Source organism: Nanorana parkeri, unplaced genomic scaffold, assembly GCF_000935625.1.
Source record: "Nanorana parkeri isolate BGI_ZX_2015 unplaced genomic scaffold, ASM93562v1 scaffold347, whole genome shotgun sequence".
In the NCBI taxonomy this organism is placed as follows: Eukaryota; Metazoa; Chordata; class Amphibia; order Anura; family Dicroglossidae; genus Nanorana; species Nanorana parkeri.
Window position 1 is genome coordinate 873,778 of NW_017306615.1, and position 16,246 is coordinate 890,023.

General features: G+C 50.2%; 2 protein-coding genes across 5 annotated transcripts in view; one reads left to right on the forward strand and one right to left on the reverse strand.

Annotated features, from left to right (window-relative positions):
- The window catches only part of LOC108788747 (sterol regulatory element-binding protein 1-like), a 24,361-nt gene extending 13,170 nt beyond the window's left edge, over positions 1–11,191 (forward strand). For 3 of the 4 annotated variants that reach the window (XM_018558596.1, XM_018558595.1, XM_018558597.1), the window contains 4 exons: positions 2,434–2,625; positions 2,993–3,104; positions 9,296–9,539; positions 11,179–11,191. In XM_018558596.1, the coding sequence (XP_018414098.1) occupies positions 2,434–2,625; positions 2,993–3,104; positions 9,296–9,519 (528 nt within the window). In that variant the 3' untranslated portion in view covers positions 9,520–9,539; positions 11,179–11,191. Of the gene's footprint in view, positions 1–2,433; positions 2,626–2,992; positions 3,105–5,639; positions 5,890–9,295; positions 9,540–11,178 lie in introns of those variants that run through there. The other variant, XM_018558598.1, reaches the window with a different exon arrangement.
- Positions 11,192–15,244: 4,053 nt separating this feature from the next.
- The window catches only part of RAI1 (retinoic acid induced 1), an 81,118-nt gene continuing 80,116 nt past the window's right edge, over positions 15,245–16,246 (reverse strand). The window contains exon 5 of the mRNA XM_018558594.1: positions 15,245–15,420. Coding sequence (XP_018414096.1) covers positions 15,406–15,420 — 15 coding nt within the window. The 3' untranslated portion in view covers positions 15,245–15,405. The remainder of the gene's footprint in view (positions 15,421–16,246) is intronic.

Below are 16,246 nucleotides of genomic sequence, written 5' to 3' on the forward strand. Positions count from 1 at the left end.
CAAGTGTGCACAGGCCCTGAACGCCAGGTCTATGGGGAAAGGGGGTGGGGGGACAAGTGTGCACAGGCCCTGAACGCCAGGTCTATGGGGAAAGGGGGTGGGGGGACAAGTGTGCACAGGCCCTGAACGCCAGGTCTATGGGGAAAGGGGGTGGGGGGACAAGTGTGCACAGGCCCTGAACGCCAGGTCTATGGGGAAAGGGGGTGGGGGGACAAGTGTGCACAGGCCCTGAACGCCAGGTCTATGGGGAAAGGGGGTGGGGGGACAAGTGTGCACAGGCCCTGAACGCCAGGTCTATGGGGAAAGGGGGTGGGGGGACAAGTGTGCACAGGCCCTGAACGCCAGGTCTATGGGGAAAGGGGGTGGGGGGACAAGTGTGCACAGGCCCTGAACGCCAGGTCTATGGGGAAAGGGGGTGGGGGGACAAGTGTGCACAGGCCCTGAACGCCAGGTCTATGGGGAAAGGGGGTGGGGGGACAAGTGTGCACAGGCCCTGAACGCCAGGTCTATGGGGAAAGGGGGTGGGGGGACAAGTGTGCACAGGCCCTGAACGCCAGGTCTATGGGGAAAGGGGGTGGGGGGACAAGTGTGCACAGGCCCTGAACGCCAGGTCTATGGGGAAAGGGGGTGGGGGGACAAGTGTGCACAGGCCCTGAACGCCAGGTCTATGGGGAAAGGGGGTGGGGGGACAAGTGTGCACAGGCCCTGAACGCCAGGTCTATGGGGAAAGGGGGTGGGGGGACAAGTGTGCACAGGCCCTGAACGCCAGGTCTATGGGGAAAGGGGGTGGGGGGACAAGTGTGCACAGGCCCTGAACGCCAGGTCTATGGGGAAAGGGGGTGGGGGGACAAGTGTGCACAGGCCCTGAACGCCAGGTCTATGGGGAAAGGGGGTGGGGGGACAAGTGTGCACAGGCCCTGAACGCCAGGTCTATGGGGAAAGGGGGTGGGGGGACAAGTGTGCACAGGCCCTGAACGCCAGGTCTATGGGGAAAGGGGGTGGGGGGACAAGTGTGCACAGGCCCTGAACGCCAGGTCTATGGGGAAAGGGGGTGGGGGGACAAGTGTGCACAGGCCCTGAACGCCAGGTCTATGGGGAAAGGGGGTGGGGGGACAAGTGTGCACAGGCCCTGAACGCCAGGTCTATGGGGAAAGGGGGTGGGGGGACAAGTGTGCACAGGCCCTGAACGCCAGGTCTATGGGGAAAGGGGGTGGGGGGACAAGTGTGCACAGGCCCTGAACGCCAGGTCTATGGGGAAAGGTGGTGGTGGGACAAGTGTGCACAGGCCCAGAACGCTAGGCCTATGGGGAAAGGTGGTGGTGGGACAAGTGTGCACAGGCCCTGAATGCCAGGTCTATGGGGAAAGGTGGTGGTGGGACAAGTGTGCACAGGCCCTGAACGCCAGGTCTATGGGGAAATGTGGTGGGGGAACAAGTGTGTAAAGTCTTTAAAGCCCAGGTCTTCAGGATTTGAAGACCAGGTCTTTGGGGAAGAGCAGCATTTTTACACGCATGTCCTGGCTTTGAAGTCCAGTCTTTGTGGTAAGGCAGCAGTGGGTCAGCATGCACAGGCCCTGAAGCCCGGGTCTTTGGGGTAAGGCAGCAGTGGGGACAACCTTGAACTCCAGGTCTTTGGGGAAAGGGGGTGGTGGGACAAATGTGTAAAGACTTCAAAGCCCAGATCTTCTGGAGAAGGTAGCAGTGGGACAAGTGTGCACAGACCCTGAAGCCCAGGTCTTTGGGGGAGTGCAGCAGCTCCTTCAGGGACTATTGTGACGTGTTCGGTATTCTATGTGAAATTCGGTGAAGTGTAGAATTTGCGTGTTCTAAATGAAACCGAAAAAGAACTTGTTCTATAACATGAGCTGTAGTGTAGTAAGATGTCATTCCTGTAACCTAGCTCACTGCTGCCCTCTGGCGGCCATTCTGGTCATCTCCTCAGTATTCTAGGATCGGCTGTTCGGAAGGTTTGCAGCAATTTCTTGGCCTTGACTTTATTACACCCTGACACATAAAATGAACTCGCTTACGTTTTCATTTGATGATTACAGCCAATTAGGTCTCAATGAAACAAAGCAGCTGAATGTTTGTCGCAGGCAACGGTGTTACCTGCATAACAATGTCTATAAATCATACTGCCGTGTTCTAATCACCAGACGCCGGTGTTGCAATCAGCAGCTCCTCGGGATATGGCTCGCCGTACAAAATGGCCGCCAGAGCTGTCACCGGGCAACAGATGTGATAATGATATATTGACGTAGTTGCTCACTGGGGAGAGATAATAGGAATATTGATTAGGATTCGGGGCATACATGATACGTTTTAGCTGTGCGCAGCCATTACGGCGGTGTAATTAATACAGCCAGCCTTGTCATTGGCGCTGGCTGGCTCCCCACCTGCCACCTCTGAATAATGGTCTCTCTGTCTCCCGCAGGCAGTGCAGCTCCTAATGTGTGACCTTCTCCTGGTGACCAGAACGAACATCTGGCAGCAGCAACAGCAGAACCCGACGGGGCAGCAGCAGAGCCTCGTCCACCAGGCGTCCCCCCAGGAGCTCCGAGGCTTCCAACTGGATCTGAGCAGCCTGCGTCGACTTGCACAATCCTTCCGACCCGCCATGCGCAGGGTGAGCCAACGTGATTGCTTCCTTCATTGTAAAAATAAAAAGATGTTGTAATTGAGTTTGATAGTTTGCCAATTTAAGGCACTGTGACAGGTCCTCTTGACAGCCCCCTTCTGGTGCTCACTGCACTTCCATTTGTCTTTAGAAAAGTATGTGACCTTCACCCCTTCCTCCCAGAATGCATTGCATGTGCCCAAAGAGCCAATTGCCAGGCCCACCTGAGATTATACTCGGGCTCAGACGACAGAGGGCATAAGGATGGCGAGGATCAATGGGTGGCCTGCCAAGAGAACCTGTCACTTTGTTCTGTATGGGCTGAAGCTTGATAAAAGCCCTAAAAAACACTTATCATATCATGTGTCAATCACAGGTCTTCCTACATGAAGCCACGGCTCGTCTCATGGCGGGGGCCAGCCCAACCCGAACACATCAGTTGCTGGACCGGAGCCTGCGCAGGAGGGTACCTCCGTCTAGTAATGAAGGTGGGTGGCCTATAAACCAACTTATAGCTTGTGTTCTGCGTCCCAGTGCCGCCATGATGGTTGCCTGTACAGATTTGTCTCCACACCTTATAACGGAGCTGCCAGCAGACGCCTCCTGGTGATTGGCCCCTAAGGGGCCACAATTCTGAAACAACCCAACAACAAAACTTCATCCTAGAGGGATAATGAAGAGGACCTGTTAGCATGTGCAGAGAGTTGTATTAGAGTACATTATATATCTGCACTCATATAAACCCTTCATGTCCTCACTACATGGATTAGCTCACAGGAACAGTTGGGGAGGGTGCTCATCCTTCATGTCTGTGTGCCATTTGATTGGTTCTTTAAAGACTAGATAATGAATGGGGCTGAACATATCCCAGGAGCAAGTGTGGCAGTGCACAGGGAAGGTGGGAACCCCTCATAATGGGCACAGGTGTACAGACCCGGGAACTCAGCTCAGGGATGGTGGGACCCCTCATAATGGGCACAGCAGGTGTACAGACCTGGGAACTCGGCACAGGGATGGTGGGAGCCCCTCATAATGGGCACAGCAGGTGTACAGACTCGGGAACTCAGCACAGGGATGGTGGGAGCTCCTCATAATGGGTACAGCAGGTGTGCAGACCCGGGAACTCAGCACAGGGATGGTGGGAACCCCTCATAATGGGCACAGCGGGTGTGCAGACCCGGGAACTCGGCTCAGGAATGGTGGGAACCCCTCATAATGGGCACAGCGGGTGTACAGACCCGGGAACTCGGCTCAGGGATGGTGGGAACCCCTCATAATGGGCACAGCGGGTGTGCAGACCCGGGAACTCGGCTCAGGAATGGTGGGAACCCCTCATAATGGGCACAGCGGGTGTACAGACCCGGGAACTCGGCTCAGGGATGGTGGGAACCCCTCATAATGGGCACAGCGGGTGTACAGACCCGGGAACTAAGTTCAGGGATGGTGGGAGATCCTCATAATTGGCACAGCAGGTGTACAGACCCAGGAACTCAGCCCAGGGATACTGGGAACCCCTCATAATGGGCACAGCAGGTGAACAGACTTCATCTCACCAACAGAGTCCCTGAAATATAGAAGAAATTCCCTCTCACTAGTCATTGTGCTTATTGCTGCACATTTCAAATCTTTGGCTTTGTAACTAGGAGCGCAGTCCTGTAATATGGCCTCCAAAATACAGAAGGACCAGGATGTAGTTCTGTCGCAGACCTTCACTGTCATATAATCCAAGCTGTCAATGCCTTCTATGACACAGCAATATGAATGCAGACCTGTACGTGATTAGAATGTAATTGTATGATATCCTTTCAATTTACCAAAACTGATGCCGTGTGAGGGCCGCCTGGTTATATATATATATATATATATAACACTAAATGGAATGTTTTGGTAGGCCTGAGCACTCCCTAGCTGGTGAATCTAAAGGAGGTTGTGCCATTAGATTGGAACTGGTGTGACCGGCTTTAAAGCCTCATCGAAGTAGCAAAAATACATCTGCAGTCAGACTACCAACCTACTAACTACCTCCATTGCTTTATGCTTACCTACTCTTTCCTGTTACAGCAGTAGTGCATGGTGTCTAAATAGGACTGTGTAGTCCAGTAGGTACCAGAGCTAGACCCAGCGCTCTCAGCAATCAATAACAGACCTAGTCAGACACGCCCCCCCCTCCTCCTCTCAATAGAGGACACTTATAATTAGAGGTGTGGCTGTTGCTCAGCTATGCCAGTACAGAGCACTGCAGTGTGAGGACTGGAGGCAGCATTTTTACTGAAAGAAAATTGTATTTTAAGGCATTTTTAAGCAAAAAACGGTCACAAATCCTAACCTACGGGACCACAGGACTATAGAGAGTTCAACGTTATATGACGTCATTGGGCTTTAAATGGCTTTTTCAGGTAAACTATCTGTGTAGTAACCTGGTGATGGCGCCTCTGCGTTTTCTAGGGTTGCAGCAGTTGTGGTAGTTCAGCTGCAGTGCCCCCTGCTGGTAAAATTTTGGTATTTCAGCACAACCCATATTTGTGCTCTGCAAACAGCAGCAGGCTGGGGAGGATGGTGTGGGAGGGGGGCAGTGACACTACAAGTCCCATGGGGCATTGCAAGACTGACAGGCATGAGTCCAGAGGCAGAAGCATGGTGGGAGCACAGCTGGAGTGCTGAGGTTGCCTACCCCTGCTATAAACATTTCTAGGGCCAAGGGCAGAGATGCTCGGGAGCTTGTTTCATAAAAGTCTATAAGGATCTACTGCACAGACATGGCCAGAGTTGTAGTTGCACCACCGCTGGAGTGCCAAGGTTGCCTACTCCTTGTTTAGTCCCTCAAGCTGTTGGCAGGACAAGCAGGGTTGCAGCAGGCGGCATATATATCTAGTTACCCATATGCATGTTTGTTGTAGACTGATAATGGGCTGTTTGTTGGTGTTGGCGTAGGGTATAGGGCAGTAGGCTTTGGCATGGCACGGTAGGAGAATGATTGGATGTCTGAGCAGTCCATACTGAAGCTGCCTCTCTTTTATTCGCAGATATAGCACGGCTGGTCAGTTGCAGCGTGACACTTCCGACCCTGCCCTGTCAATAATCATCACTGGCGATTTAAAGAGAGACCGCCTCTCCCCCTTTTGTTCTTGACACTGCATCTGCTGTCACCCCCAAACAAACCCCCTGCAACCAGCCCCCTTATCTCGGTGCAGACAATCCTCCCACAGTCTATGGGAGCAGCGACAGAGGTCTGCCCCCCGTGCCACAAGTTAACAGGGGCCATCTCAGGAAAAACAAAAAACGCACTTCACTCGTCTATATTTGTACCATCAGAGAAGATGTAACTGCGTTTTATCATTGACGCAAGTCAGCACAGTAAGGAGACCCGTTCTCAGGAATGTAGGGGGGGGGAGGGAGAGAGTCCTGTTGTCTTCTATGAACACGTATGTCCTCCCGCTGGACTAGAATAAAAGGCTTTTGCTGTCAGACCACGGAGGCGTGCTACGCAGAGGACATGGCACCATGCTGCGGGATAATTGCAGCTATTCATAGACATGTTAGAATTGCAATGACTGTATTTTGTGTTGCAGAGCCCCCAATGTCGGGCAAGCGTTGGACTCTTGTTAGGCGATGCTTGGCTCTATGTCACATGCTGCTCCTGTTCCCGGTGGAACATACACGAGAGCTTGTAAATATGTCAGCGTCTGTTCTTTCTATTAAATCATTTGTAATATATGGACCGACTGCAGCCGCCTGTCTCTGTTGTTTCTTTTCTGAGTTTGTAGCTCAAGGAGCGAATTTGCCTGAAAGGAGGTCTGGCCGGGTTACCTGGGGCCACTTCTTGCACCCAGATTCTCTCTGGGACGGGTTTCAGAATGGAAGGAATAAAACGATTGGTTGACATTACATACACCGGGGTCCAATGTGTCGCAGTGATGAGATGGCTTCCTTGTGAGCTGGCTTGGCATGGCGGGCCTGTACAACATGGCCGCCTCCAATCATTCAGTAGCGGCTCAGCAGTAACTTAAGGCTGCGGCAGCTTATGTGAACCAAATCCAGATCCATGGTGATGTCACTTAATCACAGAGCCGTGTCCATCAAATATAAAAGTGTCACCTATAGCAGCAAGCCGGCTTGTTTCTGAGTTTTATAACTTGCACTGACAACATGGAAAGTTTGATGCTTTAGCTGTCAGAGCCAGGGGATCGGTGCTGGTAGAATTTGGCCTAGAGGACCTCGTGCACTAACACTCACTGTAGCACTACTCCTTCCTGTAACCCCAACACTACTCCTTCCTGTAACCCCAACACTACTCCTTCCTGTAACCCCAACACTACTCCTTCCTGTAACCCCAACACTACTCCTTCCTGTAACCCCAACACTACTCCTTCCTGTAACCCCAACACTACTCCTTCCTGTAACCCCAACACTACTCCTTCCTGTAACCCCAACACTACTCCTTCCTGTGACCCTGACACTAACCCTCCCTGTGACCCTGACACTAACCCTCCCTGTGACCCCGACACTAGCCCTCCCTGTGACCCCGACACTAGCCCTCCCTGTATCCCCAACACTAGCCCTTCCTGTATCCCCAACACTAGCCCTGCCAGTATCCCTACTGCTAACCCTACCACTAACCTTCCCTAATGTAACTTAACCCTTGTTTGCATACTCCACTCTCCTGCGCCGGGATCCTCTGCTGAAGACTAACCTTCCTCTGTCCAAGGATACCAGTGTCGGGATCCCACCAATGGAATCTACTGGTTTTATGAACAGCCGGTTTGCTATGTGAACATATACGGCACTTACAGACAGGTCAGTTTGTAGAACGGGGACATTTAAAAAAAATGTTCATCTTCTATTGATTGTCTCATTGAAGGAAATCTGCAATATCTGTCACAGTAACCCAGAACTGGACTTGTAACGTTTCTCTATGGTACAGTATTTCATTTCTCTGCACCGTCCTCTGGTTCTTAACACGACTCCCTTTACCGAGCTGTAGAAATGCCGGCAGCGCACATCAGATCTGTAAACTGCGATCAGATACGAGCAGAACATTCTATACGTGTTCTATAACTCTGTCCCGGACACCAGGGAGGGCAACATATGAAGAGATTAAACTTCAGCTTTGCAGCAATAAACTAGAGAAATGCCCATTCCTGGGTTACTTGTGAGGATGTGAACTGTCCCCCAGCAATCGTCCAAAACGAATCCTTTCACAGCCAGTGGATGATGATATCTGGTTTATATGGGAACTAAACCCTCTTTTAGGTTACGCCTTATAACTTCTAAACTCTTCATAATCCTAAATATACACGTGGGCTGGTATTAGAGAATGGTTTTCCTATTGGGCATCAATCCTATTTCCACAGTAGAACTGTCATTGTCCAGTGGAACTTCCAGTGTGACCGGCCGTTATCGAACAAAACACTTACACCCTGATTGGTGACACCCTGATCAGCGATACCCTGATAAGTGACACTCAGATCAGTGCCACCCCGATAAATGACATCCTGATCAGTGCCACTGGGTATGTGACTCCCAGATAAATGGCACCCTGATATATGCCATCCTGATCAGTGCCACTGGGTATGTGACTCCCAGATAAATGGCACCCTGATCACTGACTCCCTGCAAAGTAACTCCCTGATAAGTGACACTCAGATCAGTGCCACCCTGATATATGCCTTCCTGATCAGTGACCACCCTTTTGGCTTTGCGGCTTCCATGATGGACCCCATTGAGGTGCCCAAACAGCAGCTTGTGGCCTAAACCTGGCCAGACAAGTTACAATCTATTTGCTTTCAGCCGGCCATATGACAAGCTGATCGTACAATTTACCAAAACTATGTAATATGAAGACAAACCTAAAGAATCCATTTAAAGTGGAAGTCAGCCGCCACCTGCCACAGAAAAAACAAACCTCAGCACCCTTTAACATATTTCAGCTAACACTCCAAATATCTGTATTAGTGCCCCTACTTTGTGTGCTGCTCTCCCCCTCTCTTGTTGAAGCCAACACCATCTGTACTCCTGCTCCCGACCTCCATGGACAGCATAGAAAAGTCCCACACCTGTGCAGACCAATCAGGAGCTTCTCTTTTATTTGAAGGTTCATACACAGCAGTAATAGAGAATTCCAAACTCCGTAACGTCGCTAGAGAGATACAAGGCGGCATCATCCCGGCAGGGTGCGATGGCACAGCCATGATGCCGTGAATGTGTTAGGAGGTGAGCATGCGCATGTGCCATCAGCTAAAGAAAACCCTCAATAACATAGATCAGGGGTAGTCAACCGTGGCCCCTCCAGCGGTGGTGAAACTGCAAGTCCCATAAGGCATTGCAAGACTTTGAAAGCCACAGGTATAGCTCCCAGCAGCAGATGCATCATGGGATTTGTAGTTTCACCACAGCTGGAGGGCCGAGGTTGCCTACCCATTATATAGTGCATGGCTAGCTTTGGTTTTACCAACAACTATGTAGTGCAAATACCTAACTAAAGTCCATTTAATGTATACCTAATCAGTTTGGCTCTTGTATTTTTACATAGTTATTGGTGAATCTAAAGGACTCTAGACCGGCACAATGGTGTTGGCTGGTTGGACATCATTCTTCCTCTAGATGCTTTGATAAATTAGGCTGAATGTTCTGACTGTGATCTTGGAGCAAATTGGTGACTTGTTAGCCTCTGTGTTCCCAGCAGGCACCCGAGAAGCCTCGCCGACCACGCGGGAGCATGCCGAAGCCCTCCTCCTGGCGTGCCGCTACCTGCCTCCGTCGTTCCTGTCCGCCCCAGGGCAAAGGGTGGGCATGCTGGCCGAAGCTGCCCGGACTCTAGAGAAGCTCGGCGACAAACGCACCCTGCAGGACTGTCAGCAGTTCATCCTGACGCTGGGCAGCAGCACGGCTGTGACCTCCAGCTAGGAAGACGTCACCTCCCGCACGTCCAGTGATCCCTGGATAACTTCTCTTCAGTATTCACCTCTACAGAGTGCGCACAAATCAAAAAAGAAATGAGAGGCGGCCACGTTTCAATGGCTGCACGTTATTCCGCAGACAGCATTGCAAAGTGTGCCCGTCGACTAGACATGTCTGGGCCGCATCTGCACCATAATCACAAATAGCACAGCTTCAATCTACCATTATGCATAGAGAATATTCTTACGTGATTTGCCTGCCCGTTGCTATGTAAGGGGAAGGAAAGTTCCAAAATGACTGTTTATGTGAAAGGGGCCTTACAATCAGACTCGTGTGTGAGGATGCGGCTCTGGGCGCCATATTGGACAATGGAGGAATCTGGTTAGCAGTTGGTCACATTCAACTTGACTTGTTCTGTAGAGTTGAAGAAGTTTCATAGCTTTTCCAAGAACTCCCAAGCCAGACCAAGGCTAATCCAAGCCAGACCAAGGCTAATCCAAGCCACTCTCAAGTCAGACCAAGGCTAATCCAAGCCAGACCAAGGCTAATATAAGCAACTCCCAAGCCAGACCAAGGCTAATCCAAGCCAGACCAAGGCTAATCCAAGCCACTCCCAAGCCAAACTAAGGCTAATCCAAGCCAAACCAAGGCTAATCCAAGCCACTCCCAAGCCAAACCAAGGCTAATCCAAGCCACTTTTGAACCAATCCAAGCCACTTCAAAGACGAATCCAAGCCACTTCCCAGCCAATTCCAAGCCAATCCAAAATTAATCAATGTCATTTACAAGCCAATCAAAGGCTAATCAAAAGCCACTTTCAAGCCAATGCAAAGCTACTCCAAGCCAATTCAAAGCAAATCCAAGCCAATTCAAAGCTACTCCAAGCCACTTCCAAGCTAATCCAAGCCAATGTTCTAATAGGTGTCAGGAACATAGCTCAGCATTTATAGCCACACAGAAGGATCTCTAACAAACATGGCCTCCCTGTGTCCTTCAAGCCCAGCAATACACGGAGACAAAAGTTTGTACATTCTAAACACAAGCCAAGTAACGCGACATATACATTGCAGCGTAGTGAGGAATGCAAACACCTTTACATGGAGGAGACAGAACAAATTCCCAACAAATGGATGGCCCAACATAGCAGGACAAATTCTACAGGTCCAGACATTCTGTTCAGGACAGTGAGGTGCACATTTTGGATGGAGAGGACAATTGGTTCACAAGAGGCATAAAAAAGACCCTCTACTTCAAACTGGAACAGCTATCCCAGAACAAGGGCGGGGCCTTCAATACCATCCATCTTCCTTGTATAATGCCATTTTAAGATCTCTGACCCAGTGATTTGACAGCAATTCACACCTTCACCCATGTGACCTGAGGAATTAACACACGTGCAGACTTCCTGACACAAATGATGGGATTTTGTCATTAGAACAGGGCGGTTCTACAACTTTCACACGTCCCATCTTGTTCAGCATCTACCTTGGTGACTGAATGAAGGTGTTGGGGTGACTTGTGTGGACATAAATGCTGAGGTATCTTCTGGGCCCTCATTAGAACTGAGCAAGTGGCTTGGAGAAGCTCGGAAACGTCTTCAACATTACAGAACAAGTCCAGCAGACGTGACCAACTACTAGCTCTACCATGACCTGGATACATGAGAACCGGCATAGATATAGGAGGACACGTTTCTCATCAGGTCTACCTGATAGATGAGGCCTAGTGGTGCAGACCATTGTAGGCCCCGAGGGTACGAGGGAATAAATTAAATGGCACAAGACGTATCGACAGAATCTACAAAATCAAGGTGGGTGAGATTGAAAGAACAGTGGTGGGAATCTGTGACATATTCTTGATGAAAGGTGCCATTGTCTGCTTCCAGGGCCATACACTAGTCTCTGTGCAGCTGAATTTGTCCATTGAACACTGTCACTTGCCCAGTGGTGGTTGCTGAGATTAGTATTTAGCATTGTGACAGGTTCTCTTTTCTTACACAACAAAGCAATGTGTAGGGGGCAGAACCAGCACCGGTCCTCTGAATATCCATACATCCGGGTGTGACTCCCAAAATGGCTGCATGCATGGGGTGCACATGAGGAACAGAACCAGCACTGTGTCCTTTTCTAGCTCTCCTCCTGGTAATAAGAACTGAAGTCAGACTTTCACCTCTTTGTATTGGAGGAAACCGGTCATTTCATCCCCCTTTCCATGCTAAGTGCCTTCCGGTCCCTATAGTTATCTGTACAATGAATGTCTTCTGTGGTCTGTACACATCCTAGACCTTCCAGGTATGGGGCTGGGGGGGGTAGCAGACATTGGTGTGGAGGAGGCATATGTAAGTATAGAGAGTGCCCAACTCAGGGTGGGGGATTTGGCTTTCTCAAAGTGGCAAGTGTACTTTAAAGAGACCCTGTCACCTTGCCTATTCATGACAAAGCGATAAGGTTTCTTTAGAGCCTAAACTGACCCTCACTGCACGGCTGCCACATACTATCTGGTGTTTCCAGGTATGGGGGCTCATGTGACCCTTCTTCCCATGATGCAGTGCTCAGGTCTAGCAGCCATTTACAAGGTCTGAAGATGGTTGCGTTAAGGAGGGGGTGATGTCATTGCTACCTATAAGATCTGATACCAGATATTTTGTGGTGGACCTGATGGGAAAGGATGGCTGGAAGAGCTGTGAAGTATAACTGACTCTAAGGGTGGCCTGTAAAGAGACTCTGTGGCTTTCCCTGGAAAGGAAGGGAGACCGGGACTCTTTATAGGCCAAACCCTTCTACTACTGAATCAGTTTCGGGTAAAATATGGATTGACCCATCTATGGGCTTCTTCTAGAGGTGCCATTTGCTAGATATCGTTGCTGTAATTTGTGTGAACCTCAGGACCAGGACCGCCATATGGGTGGTCATTGTACTGCTGCCGTCCATGGCGCATTTAGGAAGCCAGAAGCAAGTCAACCCGAGATTATCCAACCGCAGAGGGATTAATATGCCAATGCAGCCCATATGAATTTCTTGACTCTTACAGGGTTGACAACGGTTCTTCATCAACTAACCCCCCCAAATTCTGGTACAGCATACAAAATTTCAGTAGCAAATGAGACATCAGGATAGTCGTCACCTGACCCCCCAATGTTCTAGGCTGGAACAAACAAAAACTGTCCGGCGGTCATGTCCCTGTTGGGTTTTGTTGTCTCTACTTTCCAGGTTCAGTCGAAGGTAACCTCATATCCAGAGTCGCGGTGCCATGCCAGGAGGGCCCCGTGTAAGACGGGGAGGGGCCCCTGATTGTATTGCTTCGTTCCAGATCTTATTTTCTTAGTGTTTTTTGTACAGAGGATTTATTAAGATATTTATCATTTTCTTATACAAAGAAAAAAATAATAAAATAAAGTAGTTTTTTTGCTTTCCAAACCGGCTCTGTTCTTTGTATCAAACGTAAAGCTGTAGTAACAGTCAGGTCGGGGTGAGCTGACAACCGTACCCCACCTGGAGAAAATGCTGCTCCAGGCTCCCTTTAGTGCCAAGTCCTTGGTCACATGATCCCTGCTGAAGAGGACGATCAGAGTTCAGATTGGCTGATCCATGCTTTCAGCAGAAATCATGGGAACCAAACTCCGGCCCTCTGGCTGCTGTGGAACTTTATGTCCCATCAGACATTGCAAGACTCTGACAGCCACAGGCATGACTTCCAGAGGCAGATGCATGATGGGAGTTGACAGCCCAGGCATGACTTCCAGAGGCAGATGCATGATGGGAGTTGACAGCCCAGGCATGACTTCCAGAGGCAGATGCATGATGGGAGTTGACAGCCCAGGCATGACTTCCAGAGGCAGATGCATGATGGGAGTTGACAGCCCAGGCATGACTTCCAGAGGCAGATGCATGATGGGAGTTGACAGCCCAGGCATGACTTCCAGAGGCAGATGCATGATGGGAGTTGACAGCCCAGGCATGACTTCCAGAGGCAGATGCATGATGGGAGTTGACAGCCCAGGCATGACTTCCAGAGGCAGATGCATGATGGGAGTTGACAGCCCAGGCATGACTTCCAGAGGCAGATGCATGATGGGAGTTGACAGCCCAGGCATGACTTCCAGAGGCAGATGCATGATGGGAGTTGACAGCCCAGGCATGACTTCCAGAGGCAGATGCATGATGGGAGTTGACAGCCCAGGCATGACTTCCAGAGGCAGATGCATGATGGGAGTTGACAGCCCAGGCATGACTTCCAGAGGCAGATGCATGATGGGAGTTGACAGCCCAGGCATGACTTCCAGAGGCAGATGCATGATGGGAGTTGACAGCCACAGGCATGACTTCCAGAGGCAGATGCATGATGGGAGTTGTAGCTATATCACAGCTGGAGGGATGACGTTTGGCTTACCCCTGGCCTAGTATGGAGACCCTCCGCCTCTCAGTCATGGACCAGTCCGCTGACACACAGACATACTGAGGAGCATGAGCAGAATACATTTAGGGCCAATTAAACTTTCGCTTTAGATCATCTACATTCCGGGGGCATCCCAACAACAGGTGGACAACCTCTTATACTTCATTTTCTTTAGCAATCCGAGCAGAAAAGCCGTCCCCTGCCAACACGCTGCAGAGAAGAACCTTTGCTTTCTGTGTGGAAGCAGTGGTCTCTCTGCAGAGGTCCTACACGTCAGACTTATAACTCTGCATTCAGTCACCCTTATAATACTGGGCCAAAGGCCTTGCCTACAACACAGCTTCCTTCCCCGTGTACAAGAGACAGGTCCCCTTAGACACCCCCCCACAGCCGCTCCAATCACAGAGAGACGTCGGAACGGTTCATTGTAGATTTTATTGACATTCCCAATAGCCTCTTTTAAAGAAAATAAACATCTTTTAGAAAGCTTGGTACACACATTCTTCAGTGTGAAGCATTTTTGTTTTTTACTAAAAAGAACACTAGCTTTAACTCCTCAGTTGCCGGAGGAGCTGGCAAAAAAAAAAAAAAAGGAACAAGGAAAATAAAAGAACCAAACAAACCACGTGGTGAGCTTCTGCAGGCCTCCCGGCAGCTATGGGGTTAAACATGTACAGTCTTCATATATTATATATGCATATGTATACACATATATACACACACACACCAGAAAATGAGGCATTGTCCGTACTTCGTCAAACACTTTTTGTATGTACAGCAGGGCCGGTGCCGAGTGGGGTCAGCTGACGGCTCACGCCGTGACCCCCCCCTGTCCTCCGGTGGGCGCGCTCCTGCCATGCACCTCCGCTGCAGTACCGGGATGAGCCTGGCAGAGGGCGACGGGGTGAAATAAACTCGTACTAGTCCCCTGGGGTGATGCAGTCACTGCGGTAGCCATTTGGCGGCCATCTTGTCCGGGAAGTGAACTGCGCTCCCCTAGGCCGGCGCCATAGAACCAGGGCCTGGCTTTTGTCTCGGGAGTCGGGGTTACCATGAATCTGGCGATCTTTGGAAGGTGGCAGGAATTTGGGGACAGATGTCACGTGGAAGTTACCAGTTCAAAAGCGAGCTTCCAGCCGCCACAAAAAAGGAACGGCGTTGCGTGAAGTCGCGCATCCATCAAACTCAACGGCGCTGGTAAAGAAATCCACCGTGTGCTGGACACCGTTCCGGGCCAGACGGCTGATGTGGTCACCGGGTCACATGATACCTGTCAGGCCAATACGGTCTTGTTCCCGCTGTCCTTGTCCCGCCGAAGCTGCGCACACAACGTCCCTGCTATTCCTTCCCTGTCCACACATGGGCGCCGCAGAGCCTGACTCCTCTGCGAATACAATGACGGTGAACAGCTCCTTCCCTCCTGCTGGACGCGGTGACTGTGGAGGAGTGAATAAAAGGTCGCGGGTGTGATGAAAGTGATGTCAGCTTCTAGGACGGTTACACCAGGTGCCTCTGCAAAGGGTCAAGCAATAGGAAATGTTAGTGAACGTCATAAACGCACAGCAATACACAAATTGAACGTGATAAACGCACAGCACTACACAAAGTGAACGTTATAAACGCACAGCAATACACAAAGTGAACGTTATAAACGCACAGCAATACACAAAGTGAACGTTATAAACGCACAGCACTACACAAAGTGAACGTTATAAACACACAGCACTAATCAAAATGAACGTTATAAATGCACAGCAATACACAAAGTGAATGTTATAAACACACAGCAATACACAAAGTGAACGCCTCATTGGTGGCTATACAATATGCTGCTTTGCACATCATTAACTGAACAAGAGTTCATTTCTTTAGCTGTTGGGTATGCAGAGTGACCTCCTGATAGGAGTTCTTGTTCCAGGTCAGAAGCTGTGGGATCAGCATGACAGCCCGGGATCTAGTATTCTGAGGAGAGGTAAGAAGTTGCAGCTTTCTATAAAGGAGACATTTGAATAAAATGCATCTCCAGGATAAAGGAATGCACCATTGCAGGAACTACAAGAAATAATTGCCCATTAAAGTCTAAGGGACTTACCCGATCCCCGCTCACACAGGCCCTCAGACCGGCACCCGCAGCCTCTGCCCCCCCTACGCTCCAGTGGTCTGAGGCCCGCTGATGTCATCACATCTAATGCCGGACCCATAACCCTGTATAATACAAGAGGATGCTGGGAGACAGTCCAGAGATGGAGTGTAGGGAGGAAGCGTCGACTCCTGGGGGAGCGGGGGCCAGGGAAGTAAAAGACAAAAAGAAGCAGGTAATCCTTGGTGTGTGTGTGTG